At 37.7% G+C, this 19,357-nt stretch overlaps 3 protein-coding genes and 1 pseudogene across 3 annotated transcripts; 1 reads left to right on the forward strand and 3 right to left on the reverse strand.

Annotated features, from left to right (window-relative positions):
• Positions 1-3,406: 3,406 nt before the first annotated feature.
• LOC106397550 (NADH dehydrogenase [ubiquinone] 1 beta subcomplex subunit 3-B) lies at positions 3,407-4,378 on the reverse strand. Its single transcript, XM_013838145.3, has 2 exons — positions 4,073-4,378; positions 3,407-3,659 (listed from the first exon to the last, which is right to left on the reverse strand). The coding sequence occupies exon 1, from the start codon at positions 4,316-4,318 to the stop codon at positions 4,097-4,099; it is 222 nt and encodes a 73-aa protein (XP_013693599.2). The 5' UTR covers positions 4,319-4,378; the 3' UTR covers positions 3,407-3,659; positions 4,073-4,096.
• Positions 4,379-5,256: 878 nt separating this feature from the next.
• Positions 5,257-5,936, reverse strand: LOC125587482. Its single transcript, XM_048758067.1, has one exon. The coding sequence runs from the start codon at positions 5,525-5,527 to the stop codon at positions 5,288-5,290; it is 240 nt and encodes a 79-aa protein (XP_048614024.1). The 5' UTR covers positions 5,528-5,936; the 3' UTR covers positions 5,257-5,287.
• A 158-nt stretch (positions 5,937-6,094) lies between these two features.
• Positions 6,095-10,216, reverse strand: LOC106401985 (protein STICHEL-like 1). Its single transcript, XM_013842614.3, has 6 exons — positions 8,303-10,216; positions 8,003-8,222; positions 7,236-7,703; positions 6,639-7,161; positions 6,476-6,557; positions 6,095-6,376 (listed from the first exon to the last, which is right to left on the reverse strand). Exons 1-6 carry the CDS (start codon positions 10,073-10,075, stop codon positions 6,293-6,295), a joined length of 3,150 nt encoding a protein of 1,049 aa, XP_013698068.2. The 5' UTR covers positions 10,076-10,216; the 3' UTR covers positions 6,095-6,292.
• A 2,688-nt stretch (positions 10,217-12,904) lies between these two features.
• Positions 12,905-15,415, forward strand: LOC125587483 (annotated as a pseudogene).
• The last annotated feature ends 3,942 nt before the right edge of the window (positions 15,416-19,357 follow it).

The following is a 19,357-nucleotide window of genomic DNA, read 5'->3' on the forward strand; positions in this document are numbered from 1 at the left end:
GTTTGTAACTTACTCTGCTTTTTTGTTTAGCTAATTTCACTGATCTTGGTTGTCGTTTTCGTCTTCTTCGTAAGCATCTGCGAAAGTAAGTTTGTAAATTGTTAAATAAATGGTCGTCTAGTTTGTATTTGTTTAGCTGGCTCAATGTATGTGTCGTTGAGTTTTAGTTGAGTTGATTGGTTTGGTATATTTATTTTGAAGTTTATTTGTAAGATTAGACAAAAAGAGAGGTGATCATTAATAATTCATCTTTTTTGGGATTTTACTTTTTGGTATTTTGATTGTTTGGTTATTGTTGTTTCTTTTAAGCTATAAAATAAATATTTGTGTAAAATTAGATTGATAAGTAAGAGAGATAAATAGACGACCACAAATCTTAGGTAGAAAATATTTTTGATTATTGATGTTAGCACAATATAAACAATAATATAAAGAGAATTATGTGTTGATTGTTTCTTACGGATCAATGAGGAGACAGATAACGACTCGAGTTGTTTCTTTGGTGAGATCAGAGTCCTGGACATAACGGATTTGTCCAACCACATCTGCGAGTTTAAATATCAGTTATGATATAAAAACATAATATAAACTCAGATGCAATATGATAATATACATGGGAGTTCTAGGTTTGTGTTCGCAATCACTTGGACATTGTCGAACAGTCTAATCTTGACTGGAGATTGATCTCAGGAGCACCTATGATGACTGCATCAATAATGGTTAGTGAAATGAAACAAATGAGGAATGAATGATCAGTTATCTTGTACATGCTTGAGCACCTAGCAACCTCAAAACAATCGACTTTCACAATAGAATCTGCTTTCAAAGATGGCATGTAATGATTAGCACGTCCGACTGGAGTAAACCCATGAATCACGGAATCCACAAATAATATTATTCAACAAAGAATCAGGAAATAAATTAAAACAATTATGTTAAATAAGTGTGATAGATCGAAGATTAACTTACCTTTTCATCAAGGAAGAGAACCGTGATTCCCACAAACTTCATATATTTCTTGAAGTTCAGGAAATCCCAGAAGCGGAGGAAGCCATATGCTATGCTCTGACTACTACGACCAAGACGGAGAGATTCGAAGGTTGAGTGACGGACGCCAGGACGCCAGTTTGAGGAACTGGAGAGGTAGAGAGAAACATTTTCTAGAAGATAGTTAAAGCTAAGAGGAATCAATGAGTTTTGTGGAGATGCATATTGGGTTCATCAAAGATGAGAATCATATATATAGGGTTTACAGAGGGGCTACAAATCAGAAACATTTATGATCAAGCGATTTAAGATGAGGACATGAAGAGTTCACCGGTGAAAAAAACAGATTACGAACAGACACACAACGCAACTCTGTAACTCAGACTTGTTTGAGACAATGATGAAAGGAACCCAAACTCATGTTAATCGACAACAGTTTACAATATGGAAAAACTATAATTGTTGCAAACTTGAGTTTTTTTCTTCATATAACGTGATGAATCCCATTTAAAAATGAAACCCATAACACATTTGTAGGCCCGACCCTCAGAGGAAGCCGAAGAAGTAAGGGCTTCCGACCTTCGTAAATATATATTCGGTTCGGCTATCAATGTACAAAGTATCATTTAGCTTAATGGTATAAATGTTGATGTTTATATTTCAATAACCCGGGTTCGAGCCATGAACTTGATATTTTTTTTACATTTTTTAAAAGTAGGATCCACAAAACGCCGATGTGGCGCGCTGAGAAGTAAAAACTCAACTATTAAAATATAGATTCCTTAATCATAATGCATCAATTTTTGTAAGTTCCATCATTATATGTATACAGCAACAAGCATTTAACTTGAAAGCAACAATAAATGATTCTTAAATTTCAATTTTTACTCATACTCTTCCTCAGTTTTTGCATGTGTACTGTCTTTGCTTTTCTCACACACCATTTTGATTTATCTCAAAATTTGAAAGCACATGTTTGATCCATTTTTATGGGGGTTTACGATACTTCGTAAGTTCGTATAATTACATCACTTTAATTTTTGTAAGATCTTTATTTTCTTTGTGTGTACTTTTTCTTTTACTAATTCCGTTTGGCATGAGATTCAAAAGCCCCACACTACGTCAATCCGAAAAAGCAAAATAATGTTCAGTAAATTTTTCTTCGACTGCCAATCATAGGCTATGTGAACTTTGAATTTCCAAACTATAATTTATCAGGTCGGAGCTAGAAGTAATTTCTATCGAGAAAAAAACTACAAAAAATTAGCCAACACTAAATTTGAAGTATTAAAATAGACACAATTAAAAACTAAAAACTACACTAAAAGATTACAAATTAGCGAACAAAGCAAACGCACGAGTCCTGGGTTTTCTAACACTATTATGGGTTTGACGTGCAATCAGTTTACTGACATCTGATTTCTCCTCCAAGATGCATTATTATTATATGTTTGATTCACTTTTTCTGTTTGTAGGTGAAATGGACGTAACGTGTAAGAATATACAAAGTTATTGTATAAAGGATAAAGTTAAGACATTATAATAATTGGAAATAGTTATATAATATTCTGACTATACTGCGATGTCATATCCATCACGCACCTTACTTGGAATCACTAACTCCAAAATGTGATAACATTGCTAAATATAGGACAGGGCAAAAAAACCCGGATCCGAAAAACCGAATCGAACCGAACCAGATCCGAAAAAATAGTACCGAATCCGAATCGAAATTGATTAAATATCCGAACGGGTTGAAAATTTTGGTATCTAAAGAACCGAAACCGAACCCGACCCGAACCGAAGTATCTCGGGTACCCGAATGTAACCGAAATATATTTATACACCTAAATATATTACTTATTTTTAGATTTAATATATATTAAAACATCCAAAATATATAAAATACTTTAAGTTATCTAAAATACTTGAAAATATATATAAATAGTCAAAATTAAATGTCTAAAATAACTAAAATATATTCAAAACACCAAAATACTTGAAATATCTATTGATTTTATATCCAAATATTCAAATTAAACCAATTTATGTGTTAATTTTAGGTATTTTGACATATATTATACAAAATTTTATTTTATAGATTTTGAGAAATTTTAAACATATAATAATATTAAAATTTTAAAAATAATTTAAATAGGCTATCCGAACCTGAACTGAACCTGCAAAGATCCGATCCGAACCAAAATTTAGAATTTAGATCCGAATAGATCCAAACCGAACCCGAATGGGTACCCGAACGTCCACCCTAGCTAAACATACTTAGCCTTTTGTTTTACGTGCAGGCCCATTTTGAAAACTAAACAGGCCTAGATTTTCTACTACTACTGCTACACTAGTACTAAACTAACGTATGCATAAACCTGAATGCCTACCATCTCCAACACGACGCAGTTTTATCTGAGTGTCTACTAACAACAAGTCACAATTGCAAATATAATCCCACAATACAAAGCAACATTCAACGTCAGGTTAGAAGCAAAGCATAACTTGTGGGAGAGACAAAGAACGTTTAATCCCAACAAAATTTAAAGTTCAACAGAGAAATTAAATTGTTGTGCGCAACAACACAGCCAACATTATTAAGACAAGCCAAGAAAGCCAGTAAACAGAGTAGAAGCCTTGCCTTCATCTTGTGCCACTGTTTGGAGCATCTGCAATAAGACAAGAACTTTGTAGTGCAAGAGATGTAATACAAACTACACACTCTACAACAACAGAAGCATTGGCTATAATGGATATAGCATATAACATAACGTCGACTAGTATTTACCATTTAGACAGCAAGTGCCTCTATGCTCTTGCCAGCAAAATTAAAACTTGGAAATGTTTAGTTAATACTCAAACCATTAATCCAATGTTTTCTTCCAAATTTTCATTTACCTTTGCTTAAACAAGGAAACACAAAGACGTGTACATTCTGTAGAAATAATCCTAAAAACAAAACGAGTTCATGCTTGTCAACAAATATAATCAGATAAATCAGGCTACTCTGATTATTTTCGAACAAGCGGATAAAAATTACAAAAGTCAGCATTGAAGATGAATCAATCGAAAAATAAATTACCTGATCGAAGAAGATCGATGCTATTCAGTGAGACGGAGCAGGCTGTTTCTGATTGTGGTGAGATGATTTGGAAGGAGCCAAAGCTTTGCTGTAGATCTGCTCACCAACGAGGTACACGCAGAAGGCCGCGACGCCGATGCCAAGACCGGGGAGAGCGTGTCTCATTTGGTTCGAAAGCATCGGATGCTTCCTCCATTCATCTCTTCGCCGGAAAAACTCGCCGGTTGTACCTAGAGGCTTCGCCATTTTCTCCGGTGTTCGATTGGAATCTCTCCTGCGACCGTACGTTCTCCCTGCAACTACTACTCTCTTATTGACAAATCATGGGCTTCCTTTAATGTTTGGGTCTTGTTCTTGGCCCATTAACAGGCTTTATAGAAAAGTAGTCACTATTGGGCTTTGTTTTATTTCGTTATTAATAGAAGATGTATTTGTGAATAGATACTTTTTTTTTGTGTAAACTATGTTTAGTCTTCTAATCCGCCACCGTCGGACTCGAGCCCACGACCACAAGGTTACATTTGTGAACGTGTGTTCGTTTTGATGAATACTTTGTTCGAAATGAAGGGACAGTCAAAGATAATAATAACTGAAGAAATGTTATTTAATTATTTATATGATAAAGTTCCAAATTGCATTCATTAATATAAGATAAGGTACACTGATAACTAGGCCAGGGACGGATCGAATATCCGGACAATTTTAAACTATCCGGATCCGGATCCTTATCTGGCGGATCCATAATTTTACTATCCTTATCCGGATCCGGGGTTCTCGGATATCCGGGCGTCGGATATCCTTCTAAAAATTATAATATCCGGCGTATATCCGGATCCGGATTTGGATCCTTAAAATAAATAAAAAATAATAATATTAATATATATAAAATATTAAAAATAATTTAAAAATAAAAAAATGTTTTTAATTATTTCTATGTATAATATTACAAAATTTACATATACTATTATAAAATTGAAAATATATTAAATAAAGTTAATTTTTATATATAGATATTACTATTTTTGAAATGGTTATTAATAAAATTTACGGATCTGGATATCCGGACTAAAAAATCAAGATATCCGGATCCGGCCTCTCCGGATATCCGGATTTTCGGATCGGATCGAATCCGGATCTCGGATCGAATCCGGATCTCGGATAAAAGTCCCAGGCCTACAGTGATAACTGATAATAATATTTTCTGAACTTTCCAGCTTAGGTTTCTGGTTCAGGGGAAAATAGCATAGTGATGTCATCGAAGAAACTGTTTTCAGGCATAAACATGGTGTTCTCGCTGTTAGAGGATGGGCTTGGAGGAGGAGGATCTAGTGTAGGATCCGATGGGATTGGTGGGATTTCACCAGTTTTGTCTTCGAACTGTTCGGCCATTGTTTGGACGGCTATTAAACAAAGAAGCAATAGAGCAATCTTCATTGTTATCTCAGAGAACTTCATGTTGTTGTTGTGTTTGTTTCTTAAAATGGTGATGAGCTTAGCAGAGACCTTGTATTGTATATGTAAGCCAATGATTGTTTTGTTTTGATCAGTTGATGCCAGTATAAATAGGTGGACATAAAGTACACGGGAGACAAAAATGTGATTATTTCTCTACATATTAAGAAAGGAAATACAAAAGATGAATATACTAAATTTAGTCAATTGAAATGATTATTTTCATTTTTTTTCTCCTTTGTTAATTAATAATACATTATTGAATCTATAATTGGAACTAATCGTGTTACAAAAGAAAGAAAGTTAAACTTAATTAGATGTATTCAATGTTTTAAAATCTTAACTACAAAATTTCCTCTTTCAATACAAAGTTCCTTTTAAAATTACATATCTTATATTTTTAATAATACATTATTGAATCTATAATAAGCAATGTATCTATAATTAATAATACATTATTGAAACTAATCGTGTTACAAAAGAAAGAAAGTTAAACTTAATTAAATGGTATTCAACGTTTTAAAATCTTACTACAAAGTTTCCTTTTTCAATACAAAGTTCCTTTTAAAATTACATATCTTATATTTTTTTATTATTTGCTATCAAATTCAATTTTAGCATTGAGTTACTATAATTGTTCTATTATTTTCATAAAAATTAATTATAATACAGTTAAAATAAAACGAATTATTAAACTACGGTGATTTTTGTGAAGAGGTGAGATTTCTTGGGTCTTGAATATTTTCATCTTCCATACGGCAACCTTTCTCACTTCCTTGTCTTAGCACATCCACTGAACAACAAGAATCTTCTCTTCCGACTTCTTCGTGATCGTACAGAAGTCCCTTTGATCTATAATCAAACATTCAAAAAACGTCAAGCAAACAGAAAAAGAAGAAGATTGTTTCGTTTTATTTCACCACTAAAGTAACATGTTCTCGATGAGCTCACCTTGGTTACTCTTGGAGACTTCTGTGTTTTCCAACAGAAAAGCAAACTGCAAACTCCTCTTCCTGATACAGATTCATATCCTCTACACAGACCAATCAAAACAAATGTTTGTTATGAAAATTAGGTTCACTTTATTCATATATACTGAACCAAGATTACTTACAGATTGTCTTTGTTGTTTGTGAAGTTACTATCGTGGAGTATACTCGGTGAAACAAGACAATGCTCCATTCTTTTACAGGTCTGATTCTCCTGAACCTCATCCATTTTGCAAATCTTCAAAACTTCATTGTTTAGTCCAGAAGAAACTGCAGAACCAATGTTTGGTTGGTGATGATGATAACTGGTGTCTTCCTGAGGCGAAACTTGATTCCTCTCGGGTTTTAACAGTCCTTGTGAGCCAGGAGTCTTCTGCAGCCGTTCAGTTTCTAATCTCTGTTCTTGGATGATCGTTTCAATCCTTTTCATTGGAACCTCATGCCCACTTTCAGTATCTGAACTATCTGCCACTGCTGTTTGTCTTGTCTGCTTGGAGCTGAGTAACTCAGTTTCAGACAAGAGGATCATCCTCACCTCTACGTTTCTCCTTAGCACAGTCTCAATCGAGTTTGTGATACTTCTTACGAACCCTTCAGCTCTCAGTTTGATCTCTCTGTCTCCAAATGCAATATAAGCAACTAGAGTACCTGCAAACATGATCATATCAGTATATTATAAACTGATTGGCATTATCTTATTAAGAGCAGTTTTTAGGCTTTACCTTTAACTTCACTGATAGATAATAGCTTCCCATGAGAATATAGCAGCTGCTTCAATGTCTTTGAATGACATCTATCTACACACTTCATCCATATATCATTTAGTTTCTCTGAAATAGATGCGTCATTCTCTAAAACTTCGCTGGATGAGGAGAAAGATGTCACTTCATGAACCGTAGTTTCGCCTTTTCTTATGGAAGTTGGGGATGCTGAGTTATTACATTGAAGGCTTGATCTTTGTTTGTAAGCAATAACTTCTCTTGAAATGCTTGAGGGGTGTTCTTCAGTTGCTATAGAGCTTTGCCTTCTACTGCTACTGCTGTGCGTGCTTCCGGGAGAAGGCATCAAACCAAGCTGCAGCAAGGTAGCTATGAACCATGTTGAACGATCAGTAGTGACTCGAAGCTGCTTCTCAGCCTCTGAAAGAATCTTCAAAGCATGCTTTAGCCTCTCCATTTCCGGTTCACTCACTATAAAAAGAGAGAACAAGATTGGCCCAAAGAGGCATCAATAAGCTAAAACCAATGTTCTAACATTATTACATAATTTTATAAATTTAGACTAATTTAAATCGATTTAAACTGATTTGAGTCGTATAAAATCAGTTTTTTTTTTTTTAAACTTTTCGGCTAGGACCGATTTGCCCGCTTAGGCGTCGTCTATACCGATTTTTAGAACCATGGCTAAAACATTGTATAAAACCATTCTTTTGTGCAGTTTCATTCAAGATTTATTAGAACTAACGAATTTGAAACTCAAGAAAGCTCACAGTTCCGTCCATCAAGGAAGGCCTCGCTGTATTTTTCATCCAAGGCCTTGTATGCTCCAGCAATGATATCCATGATAAGGCTAGCCAGTTGAGACATCATGAGAATTGGGTCAGCTCCCAAGTCCCGTAACTCTCTAGCTTTCTTCACTGTCTCTGCCGTGTCAGAAGCTAACGCTAACTCCAAGAGTTCAAGCAAGTTCTCATCAGAAACAACACCCACCTGGACAAACACCCAGCACTCAATTCACATTACCCAATTGGTCTATCACTACTAAATGCAAAACAAACACCAAAACTTACTAGCTCATTCACAAGATCAACGGTGATTCTCTTCCCCATCAAACTCAGCTGATCCAACATGGTTTCAGCATCTCTAAGCGAACCATCAGCATTCAAAGCAATCAGGCTCAACGCCTGAGATTCCACATCAAGATTTTCGTCTGAAGCAATCTTCCTTAACCTCATAACAATGTCACCATCCTTGAGTTTGTTGAAGAGTAGCTTCTGGCACCTTGACTGAATCGTCCGAGGAACGTTCCCAAGTTCAGTAGTTACACATATGAAGACGACTCTCTGAAGAGGCTTCTCAAGAAACTTGAGCAACAACAGCCAAGTCTTAGACGGCAGCAAGTGACACTCATCTATCACAAAAACCTTGTACCTTGGTGAACTCTGTGGAGGAGCCAAACTCATCAGCTTTTTCAAAACGTAACTAACTCTCTCTCCTCCATTCTCCTTAGACGCATCAAGCTCCAACAAATCCTTACTCTTCCCTGACATGAACTCACTGCACTCTTTGCAGTACCCACAAGGCTTCATCTCTTCATTCGCCAACGCATCACAGTTCAAAGCCGCCGAGAAGATCCTCGCAGTAGATGTCTTCCCAGTTCCTCTAGGACCTTGGAAGAGATAAACACCAGCAACTCTACCCTTCTTCAAAGCGTTCATTAAGGACTGAACAACTACACTCTGACCAACGAGTTCATCAAAGAACATTGGTTTGTACTTTATACTCAAACTCTGCGTATTTTCCGGTGAACTTCCTTCTTCTTCACCATGACTCTTACAACTAGTAGACCATCTTCTCCCATCTAACCTACTCTGAGACTCTAAATCAAGCTCTCCAAAATCATCATCACTCCCTAAAGATGAACCTCCTCCTCTAGTACTATCACCACGGTATTTAAGCAAAGGTACAACACTCAGCTTCTTATTACATCTCCCAGAAGAATGTCTATGCATATATTGACGACTCCCACCACATAAGATGCTGCTTCCTTTCCTTCTAAGAGTATCCGAAAACGAAGGTGAACAGCAGCTCCTACACCCACCTCTATGTTTCAGATTGAGATTCCTTTTATTGGTTCTGTAAAACGGAATCCCACAGCCTTGTTGGCTCCCTGTAACATCCAACTCATCATCATCCAGAGATTCCACCGTGCTGGGGCTACGGATAGCGTACAGGTTGTTGTACGAGGTGGTGGACAGTGCAGGCGTGCTGTTACAAGTATAAGAAGAGTCGTCTCTCTTGCTTGTAGCTCTCAAGAACTTATAAGAAGAAGAGCGTGACCAGTTCTTGTGCTTAAGCTTCAGCATTTGGGTGAGCTTGCCAAGACTCTCTGAATTGCTGAAATCCTCTGTTTCTTCACCTGATGTTGCTTCTTTAGGTTGGTGATGATGATATCGATTCTTCTTCTTGGTAAAACAATTCTTGTCTCTGGACCTGAACATCGTCGAATCTCCACCGTTCCTAGCATCACTCACATCATCATCATCATAATTGTCGCTAGAAGTTTTGTGAGACTTCCAGTTATACAAGAAGACCTTCTTCTCCTTCTCCTTGCCTCGACTACTCTCAACTCGAAACTGTGAATCCAACTGATTGAGAAGCTCGACGTTGTTGTTGCTCGGCGGAAGCTCTTCTTCCACTGGGACGGATCTGGAGGAAGTGAGAGGGGATTTCCAGGAAGAGGAGGTTCCAGGATCGCGTAGACACTTGGAGACTTTCCTGATTTGAGTCAGCTCTTTCTTGAGATGCAATTTGCTCGGATCCGATATCTTTAGACCCGACATTCTTCAGAGCTAACTCTTCAGACTTGTTCAAGTTTGAAAAGAAGAAGAAGATGAAGAATCTCTGTTAAGAGACTACTGAGGTCTGTCTGTTGAGAGCGATGATGGATGAAGAAAGCGATTGGTGAGAAATTAAAAAAAAATAAAAATCACTGGTGATATGATTTTAATTGTTTAAAATAAAATGAAAATAATAAATGAAAATAGCAAAGGACACGAAAAGAAATGTGAAAAAGTGAAAGTTGGGTCGGAAGGAGCGGTGACGCTCGGGATTCCTCCTTTACTGGGGCTCTCTCTCTTCTTGTCAGATCCAATTCACACTCCTCACGTTTCTTCTCTGTCTTCTTTGACCCTTTCTTTTTAAATCCATTTTTGGTGTTTTTTTTCTTTTCTGGTTACATATCAGGCCAACGCAAGTACATGCTGATCAGCAAAATAAATTTATCTAAAACTATTTTAGATTATTGTAGTAATATTTTACAGATTCCTGACATTAACATGTCTATTAAGACCTAAGACCATTTTTTTAATTTTAATCATAATACTATATGTTGTGAATTGTGATTATACGAAACATATCTTATATCCGCCTTGTCGTCTAATGTTTTAATCAATATCACTACTCAATTCGGTGACAAATACCTTCACCTTTAAATCTATCATGTCTTTTCTGTGTAACTGTATATCCTTTGGTCCGTTTTGACAATGTTGAACGAAAAGGACTAAAACACCACATGCCTATTTTTATTGCCATTGTTTTTCTTTTACTCATTCAGCTAATCTTGTTAAAATAATTGGAGTAAATGTTATCTAATGTGCCAACCCATCAGATGGACACCATGAAAACGCCAAATACGTACGTAACAAATTGTTACACCCCTTAATTATATGGTCCTGCAACCACAAAAGGCTATACAATGATCACATATATTCATTGAATTTACCTAACAATTCGGAATATGAAGTTTTAATTTTCTCAAACATATATATACGTATAAATCTAAAGTGATCCTCTTCTTATATACATACCTGAATAAAATGTCGATATTTCAAAATTGGACTTATCTTTATCATATACTAGTGCTCCATATTCACTTTTAGTGCTATTCATGCGAAAATGTAAACTAATAGTATTAAAAATGCATGCTAATAGTTTATTTTTTAGATAGACAAGAGTTATTTTACAAGAGACATTAATTTGTTTTTTTTCTTATATGGGCACGTTAATATATACTCACTCACAAAGATGTATGTTCTTTCAATATCATGCATATGACCAAGCTCTTGGCTGCTAATACTTTGTGTTCTTTGAATAATGCATTATAACCATTCATATAAGCGATAAACAAATTAACGGCGAAATGCACATGCCGCTGTTTTGTCTGTTTTCGAAGTGGTTTTCCATGGCCACTCAAACTAATTTTGTTAGTCTTCTAAATTAATTAGTAAATCATGGAAGAAATGACCAACTAGCAAACGTTGTCTCTATGTTGATAACATGTTAGACAAAACCTTAGTCAATACCCAAGGGAGAATCAAGACAAGCGACTTGATTAATCTGGTCGGCCTAGACTGTCCTTTCTGAACATGCATGCATTTACAATCATAATCAGTGCCCGCAGTGGCGGATCCAGACCAACAATTTGACGGAGGCACACTGATAAAAATATTTGATAATGATAATTAATATAATAAAATAAAATATTTTATAAAAATATAATCATTTATAAACTGTAACAAAAAACCCATGATATATTTTATAAAATATTTTTAATTTTGTTACATGTTATTACAAATGTTATTAAGTAGAATAATAGATTATTACAGAAAAAAATTTAAAATATATAGAAAAGTAGTTTTCAAGTTTATATATATATACACATACAACAATATGCCAATATTATACATTACTTGTTTAGCCATTATATTATAAAGAATAAACTCTAAAATATCAAACTAAAATGAATGAATTATTTTATTATTTGAATCTTAATTAGTTGTGTCCATTTACTAGCAATTGTGAACGTCACAATTAAAATAGTGGACTTAAATGTGATTCAGAAAATATTGAGATCTAAGATGAAAATATAAAGAAAAGATAAATAAACAAAACAAAAAGTATGTTAACAAGTAAAAAGAATACTAATAACAAACAAAAATGGAAAGATGCAATTAATATCAATAAAGAAAGATATGGTCAAAATAAACAATCAAATGGTAAGAGAGGACGTGTCAGACAACACATCAATTGTCCAGCAAGATAGTATTCTGTAAGCTAGGCTTAACTTCTGTAAGGATGAGCTTAACTGGCAGCATCTTTATCAATTATTCTAGAACATTCAAACTCGCATGAACATCAAGTAAAATTTATAAAGTAGTTGGGGGCACGTGCCCCCGTTGCTATCACTGTAGATCCGCCCCTGAGTGCCCGTAAATGTTTTCTTAATGATATTGCTTACAGTATATGCTTCACACTAAAATATCCAATTTTGTAGAAATCTATCAGGTTACATATTAATTCATCTATCAGGTGAATTTGATTACCTATAAAGAAATAATTTGATAAATGTGAAATTATAATATTATAAAATAAAGAACTTGTCTAATTAAATTAACTAATGACATGTTATATATCTGTAATTGATTTGCTTTCTCCCTTACAAAACTAAAAAATAAAATATAAATTTACTGGATACATATTTGCTTTAAAAAAGATGAGCCTATTGTCCAAGTAATGGGCCTTATCGGGCTTTCAAAGTTGTTATATATAACTTAAACTCCCCCCCAGAATTTGAAACAGACACGAAAGAGCCAAGACAGCGGGAAGCTAATATGTCTCGAGAGATCACTGCATCTCTTGCCGCCATAGCTTCACAAGCTCTACACTCACTCAGTTAAACCAACTGCATGCTCAGCTCGTCGTCTTCAACTCCCTCCATCTACAAAGCTACTGGGCGTCGCGTCTCATCGTCTCCTGCACGCGCCTCCTCTCTACGCGCGGCTCGTTTTTTGGTCAATGGCATTCCCAAATGTCTTCGTCGTCAATTCGATGTTTAGATACTTTTCGCAGATCGATGCTCTTCGTCTCTACTATCAAAGGTCTAGATGGTGGATGTGTGGGAAGTATGGGTCAGTGGAAAGTGCACGCAAGGTGTTCGATGAAATTACTCAAAGAAAGATTTCTGATTGGAATGTGATGGTTTCTGGGTATTGGAGATGTGGAAACAAGGAGGAAGCTTGTAAGGTGTTTGATATGATGTTTGAGAGTGAATCCAATGTGGTTTCTTGGACGGTGATGATTACTGGTTTCGCAAAGCTCAAGGATTTGGAAAGATCAAGGTGGTGTTTTGATCGGATGGGTGAGAAGAGCGTTGTGAGTTGAATTGAATGCGATGCTTTCAGGTTATGCACATAATGGGTTTACAGAGGAAGCTCTGAGGCTGTTTAACGATATGTTGAGACTTGGAGCTAGGCCAAATGAGACCACACGTGTTCTTCCCGTGGTGATCTTTCCCTGGCTCATTCACTGGTGAAACTGATTGATGAGCATAGAGCCCGTTTGAATTTCTATGTGAAGACGGCGTTGCTTGATATGCATGCTAAGTGCAAAGATATTCTATCCGCTAGGAGGATTTTCAACAAGCTAGGCGCTGAGAGGAATCTTGTCACTCGGAACGCTATGATTTCGGGACATACCAGAATGGGAGATTTGAGTTCGGCTAGGCAGCTTTTTGATGCAATGCCTGAGCGGAGCGTTGTTTCTGATGATTGCTGGTTTTGCTCATAACGGACAGCCTGCACTAGCCAGAGTTTTTCAAAGAGATGATGGACTCTGGAGATTCCAAACTGGATGAAGTGACAGTGATCAGCGCTCTCTCGGCTTGTGGACATGTGGGGGATATGGAATTAGGTGATTGGATTGTGGATTACGTTGCTAAGAACCAGATCAAGATTAGCGTTTCAGGATGCAGGTCTTTGATCTTCATGCACGCAAGGTGTGGAAACCTGAGGGAAGCAAAACGGGTCTTGGAAGAAATGATTGACAGAGATATTGTCTCTTATAATACGTTAATCTCAGCTTTTGCAGCTAATGGAGGTGGGGTTGAAACGCTGAATTGATTCTCAAAGATGAAAGAAGAAGGCATAGAGCCAGACCGTGACTTATACTGGTGTCTTGAGTGCTTGCAGCCGTTCAGGATTACTCGAAGAAGGCCAGAGAATATTCAAATCTATAAGATATCCATCGGCGGATCACTATTCTTGTTTACAATGATTTACTGGGGTGAGTTGATAAGAATAATGAGGCAAACATAGTAATTGAGAGAATCCCCCTGGATGTACATTCAGGAGTATATTTCATATGCCTAATGGGGAGCCCATAGGAAGGCAGCGGCGTCTCGTCCCAGGTTGACCATTTGCCACTTTGCTGAAACAGAGAAAGTGAAGGCAAAGACAACCTCCATTTTTCACTTTAAATGTAGTGTAAATAAGAAGTTTGTATAGGGGTCCGTTACTAAAAGAAATATGCAAAATCAAAATAATGCGTGTGTCGATATCTGATGACTGTAGAATTTACTGTATGAATTGTTTATCATTTTGATCTGCCTCGTCTTTATGTTGTCTACAGTCTCTTTGGCCATTCGATGTGGGTCTTCACTTCTTGAGGTTTATGCTGACTTCAGTTCTGAGTACGTAAACCCTCAGCTGTGTCTTGCTTGGAGATGTGCGTACTGGTTGAACCAAGCTTCCTCGTAATCTCTGGTAATTATGTGACATCCGGGTTTTTCGAAATAATATAAATGTGGAAAATAACATAATAATAAATACTGAAATGTAGACCCACCTGTGCAACTCGATTAACCCACCTGTGCTTCGCAGACGATTTCCTGATCTTTACTGATGGTACACTCGAATCAGTACAGGCTGTTATCTCGATACTGGATGAATTTGCTCTTCACTCGGGCCTAAAAATCAGTGTTCAGAAGTCTTCCTTCTTCTCATCGGATATTTCCCAAGATCAGGTCAACCTCATCTCCTCAGCCACGAGCCTGTCTCCGGGTGTTCTCCCTGTTCTCTACCTTGGTGTACCACTTACAACAAAGAAGCTTCTCTCTATAATTGTGGCCCTCTCATCCAGTAAATCAAATCAAAGGTCAACTCGTGGAGTTCTCGTGCCCTCTCTTTTGCAGGAAGGCTCCTCCTCATCAACACAGTAATCGCACGCATCACCAACTTTTAGACCTCTTCCTTCATCCTCCCCAAGCAGTGCATTAACAAAATAAACTCCCTTTGTAGTGCCTTTCTCTGGCATGACTCATCAGAGGGTAGTCACTCGGCAAAAGTCTCTTGGGAAACCTGCACTCTTGACAAATCAGAATGAGGGTTAGGATGCAGAGACCTTGTATATACTGCTTGCATCCTAAAACTAATATGGATGCTCTTTACTTGCTCAGGGTCGATATTGGTAGCCTGGTTTAAAAAAGAAGTACTAAAATGCTCCCTCAGTCACATTTGGTCAGCAACTACCAAGAGCAAATTCTCATGGCTCACCAACAAGCTCCTAAAATCTAGCAATCTTGCTTATAGCTGGATAAAGATCAGAGTTGGAGGAGGTACCTCAGTGAGATTCTGGTATGACAATTGGTCTCCATTTGGAAAGCTCTTGGATGTCATCTCTCCTGGCCGCACGAACACGATGGGAATACCATTATCGGCGACGCTAGCGGATATTTACTCTGATGGCGCCTGGAACATTCGCCCTGCACGCTCAGATATTCAAATCCAGGTTCAGTCCTTTATGACTACTCTCACTCTTACTGATACTGATGATTCTTATTATTAGGAAATCGAGGGAAAATAATGGACAAGGTACATAACAGGAAGAATCTATTACCTTCTTAAAAACCATGTGCCCACTGTACTCTGGTGAAAACTGGTTTGGAACAAAGGAGGAATACCAAAACACAGCTTCAGTGCTTGGATTACAATGCTTAACCGTATGCCAACAAAGGACATGATCATCTCCTGGGGACTGCAAGCAACCTCGGCGTGCATCCTTTGTACCTCTGGTTTCGAATCTCGTGATCATCTTTACTTTAATTGCGACTACAGTTGGGAACTCTGGAAACCGCTTGCACTCCGTTGTGGTCTTACTCCCTCTCGCCTCTGGACTGATACGATATCATCTCTTCTCACCCTCTCTTCTCCGGCTTGGCAGCGTCGTCTGATTCTACTGGTTTGGCAGTTGGTGATGTACTCTATTTGGCAGGAAAGGAACAGCAGAATTCATTGTCAAATTTTCAAACCAAAGGACACAATAAGCAATTCAATTGACAGGACCTTAAGGAACAAGATCCAATCCTCTCGTGAAGCAAACCCCACTATGGCATCCAACATGATCCAATTCTAGATTGCTTCTTCTCTCCACTCAACTCCGTGAAAGAAACACCACCGATCTCCATTACAGTCCTTGCATCTCGTCGTTTCAACTCTCCGTCTTCTCCTAAGATTATCAGTTTGGGCTTCTTAATTTGTGTTTCAGAAACTTTGGGCTTTATTTAAATCTTTTGGGTATCAGATACTAGCAAAACACTAAGGTTTTGGGCTTGTATTATTTTTTTTTCTCATGCTTTAAATTTGAAGAATCTTTTCAAACAAAAAAATAAAAATAAATAAATACTGAAATAATAATAAACTTCAGATTATAATATCAAGTCAAATACAATACCATAAGGTCCAAACTGCAAATGCCGATAACAACATAAATCCGAAATATAAAGACAACATAAGTCTGAAAGTCTAAAATAGGAAATAACATAACGATAAAAGCCTAAAGACCTAAAAAACTGATAAACGATAAAAGCGATAAAAGCCCAAAAGCCCAGTAGCACCGGTCCGATAATCACTCCAGCTCGTCAGTCTCACCTGAAAGGGGGGGGGGGGAGAGTGAGGGGTGAGCGACAGGGGAATCGCCCAATGAGGTATGGGATGCTACCCCGAAGTCCATGGACCCGGATATATCACTCCGAATAAATATAATTTAATTCTAATACATGTAAAACACGACACCTAAAGTACCCAAACAACAAACAATGGTCCTAGCGAGGTGCACACTCGCTGCCCACTAACAGGTCAAAAACATAACACAGCTCGAGATAGTGCTCGGATACCGCCCGTAAACGATTTATCGACACTCCCAGGCTACAGCTCAACCGGTCGGCTAAAGTTGGCAGTAACCTCCATACAATCCGGCATACAGAAGTCCGTCTCTGTATCCGTCTCCAAACAATCCTAGCTAGAATTTACATTAAGTGAAACAATCAATGTTGAATCCTCTAACACCCTAGCTCCAGTTTAAGCAAAGAACCTAATAACTAAACCAGCAATGACAGATTCGATTTCAAGCAGACGAAACATATTAGTAGTAAGTTATATTTATTCGAGGTCCTAAGCCGTGTACGAGAAGTTCAGGAATAGACTCTCACCTTAGCAATAGGGAAAAGTGGTATCTATGAACTCCAGCTGCTCAAATAGACTCCAAATATGAAATCAAGGCGAAATTCTAAATCAAAACGGTATTCGAACGGTTTAAAACAGGTCTGGTCAAAGTCTACGGGAAAGCAACCCGCAGGTCAAAGGTCAATCCAGTCAACTCTGACCCAAGCCGGTCAATCCTTGACCAGATTGGAATTGATTTAAACCAACGGGTTTTCCTTAACCGAAATCAATTCCAATCGGACCATCCGGTTTACCTTAACCAAGATTGATTAATTAATTAATTAATTTAACTAACCGGTTTAGCCTAACCGAATTCCAATTGATTTTAACCGGCGGTTTAACCTAACCAACCCTAAATCAATTTAAACCAGTCAAATCACCTGACTCACCGGAGTCGGCCGAGTTACCGGTGAGTCATCGGCGGCGACAGCTTACCGGAAAATCACCGGCGGCGGCGGGGAGGCGGCGATGCGGCGGCGGGGAGGCGGCGATGCGGCGGCAGGTTCTCGGCAGCGGACGAACGGTGGTCAGGCACGGCGGCTCCGGCGAATGGCGGTCGGAGACGGTGGCGCGTGGCCGGAATGCGCGGCGGCTCTTGCAGACAGCGACGGCGCGTGCGTTTCACGCGCTCGCAGAGGCAAAACTTCGGGAGGCTCTAGCGGCTTCGTCCGGACTCCGATTGCGGCGTGGTCGGTGTCTATGGCTCCGTCTCGTCGAGAGGAACACGATGGTGGTCTTTCATGCACGAGATTCTCAATGGTTAGGAATAGGCATGGACATAAAACCAAAAACCGAACCGGAAACCGAACCGAAAAACCGAATCCGAAACCGAACCAAAGTTCAAAGATAACCGAATGGTTCCTATATTTCTATAACCGAAAAACCAAAACCGAACCGGAACTGAACCGAGAACTGAATGGGTACCCGAATATCCGAAATAAAATTTATATACCTAAAAATATTAATTATATTTAGTATTAAAAATACTAAATATTCAAAACTCACTACTTATATACCGAACTATCCAAAAAATTGAAATACTCGAATATTTGTTTTATATAGAGTATTTTAAATTATCCAAATTATCCTAAAGAACCGAATTACCCGAATTTTTTTTATCCAAAATATTAAAATTTATCTGAATTACCTATTTATATCCAAAAAATCCCCACTAAATTGTTTTTTACCCCGAATCATCCAAAATTAACCAAAAAAAAAATCAGAACCGAACCGTAACTGAATTGAAACCAAAAATTTATCAGATATTAGTCGGTTCTTATAATTGTTATCTGAACCGACCAAAACCGAAAAGAACCGAACCGGACCCGAACCGAATTTCATAGATAACCGAATGGTTTCTATATCTTTATAACCAAAAAACCCAAAAACCGAAAACCAAAAGAACCGAACCGGGACCGAACCGGAAACCGAACGCCCAGGCATTGTTAGGAAGTTATGGACGATTTACTAAACGGAACCGAAACTGAAACTTAAGGCATGCGGTTTCCGGCGTTACCTTGGGCGGTTATCGGAGGTGGCGAGCTCGACACAGTCACGGTGTGAGAAGGCTCCGACGAACTCCTGTGGTGGCTCAGGTTCTCCAAAAATTCCCCATTTCTCCCATTAACTCTTCCTCTCTAAACTTTTCTTGATGAATTTGGTGAAAAAAACAAAGTAGAGAGGTGAATTTTTATAGAAAATACCATGGACTTCTGGAGATGGATTTGGGCCTCGACCTGAATTCGTTGGACTAGAATTTGGGTCATTACAAATTACTTCTCTTATTTT

Source organism: Brassica napus, chromosome C5, assembly GCF_020379485.1.
Source record: "Brassica napus cultivar Da-Ae chromosome C5, Da-Ae, whole genome shotgun sequence".
NCBI lineage: Eukaryota > Viridiplantae > Streptophyta > Magnoliopsida > Brassicales > Brassicaceae > Brassica > Brassica napus.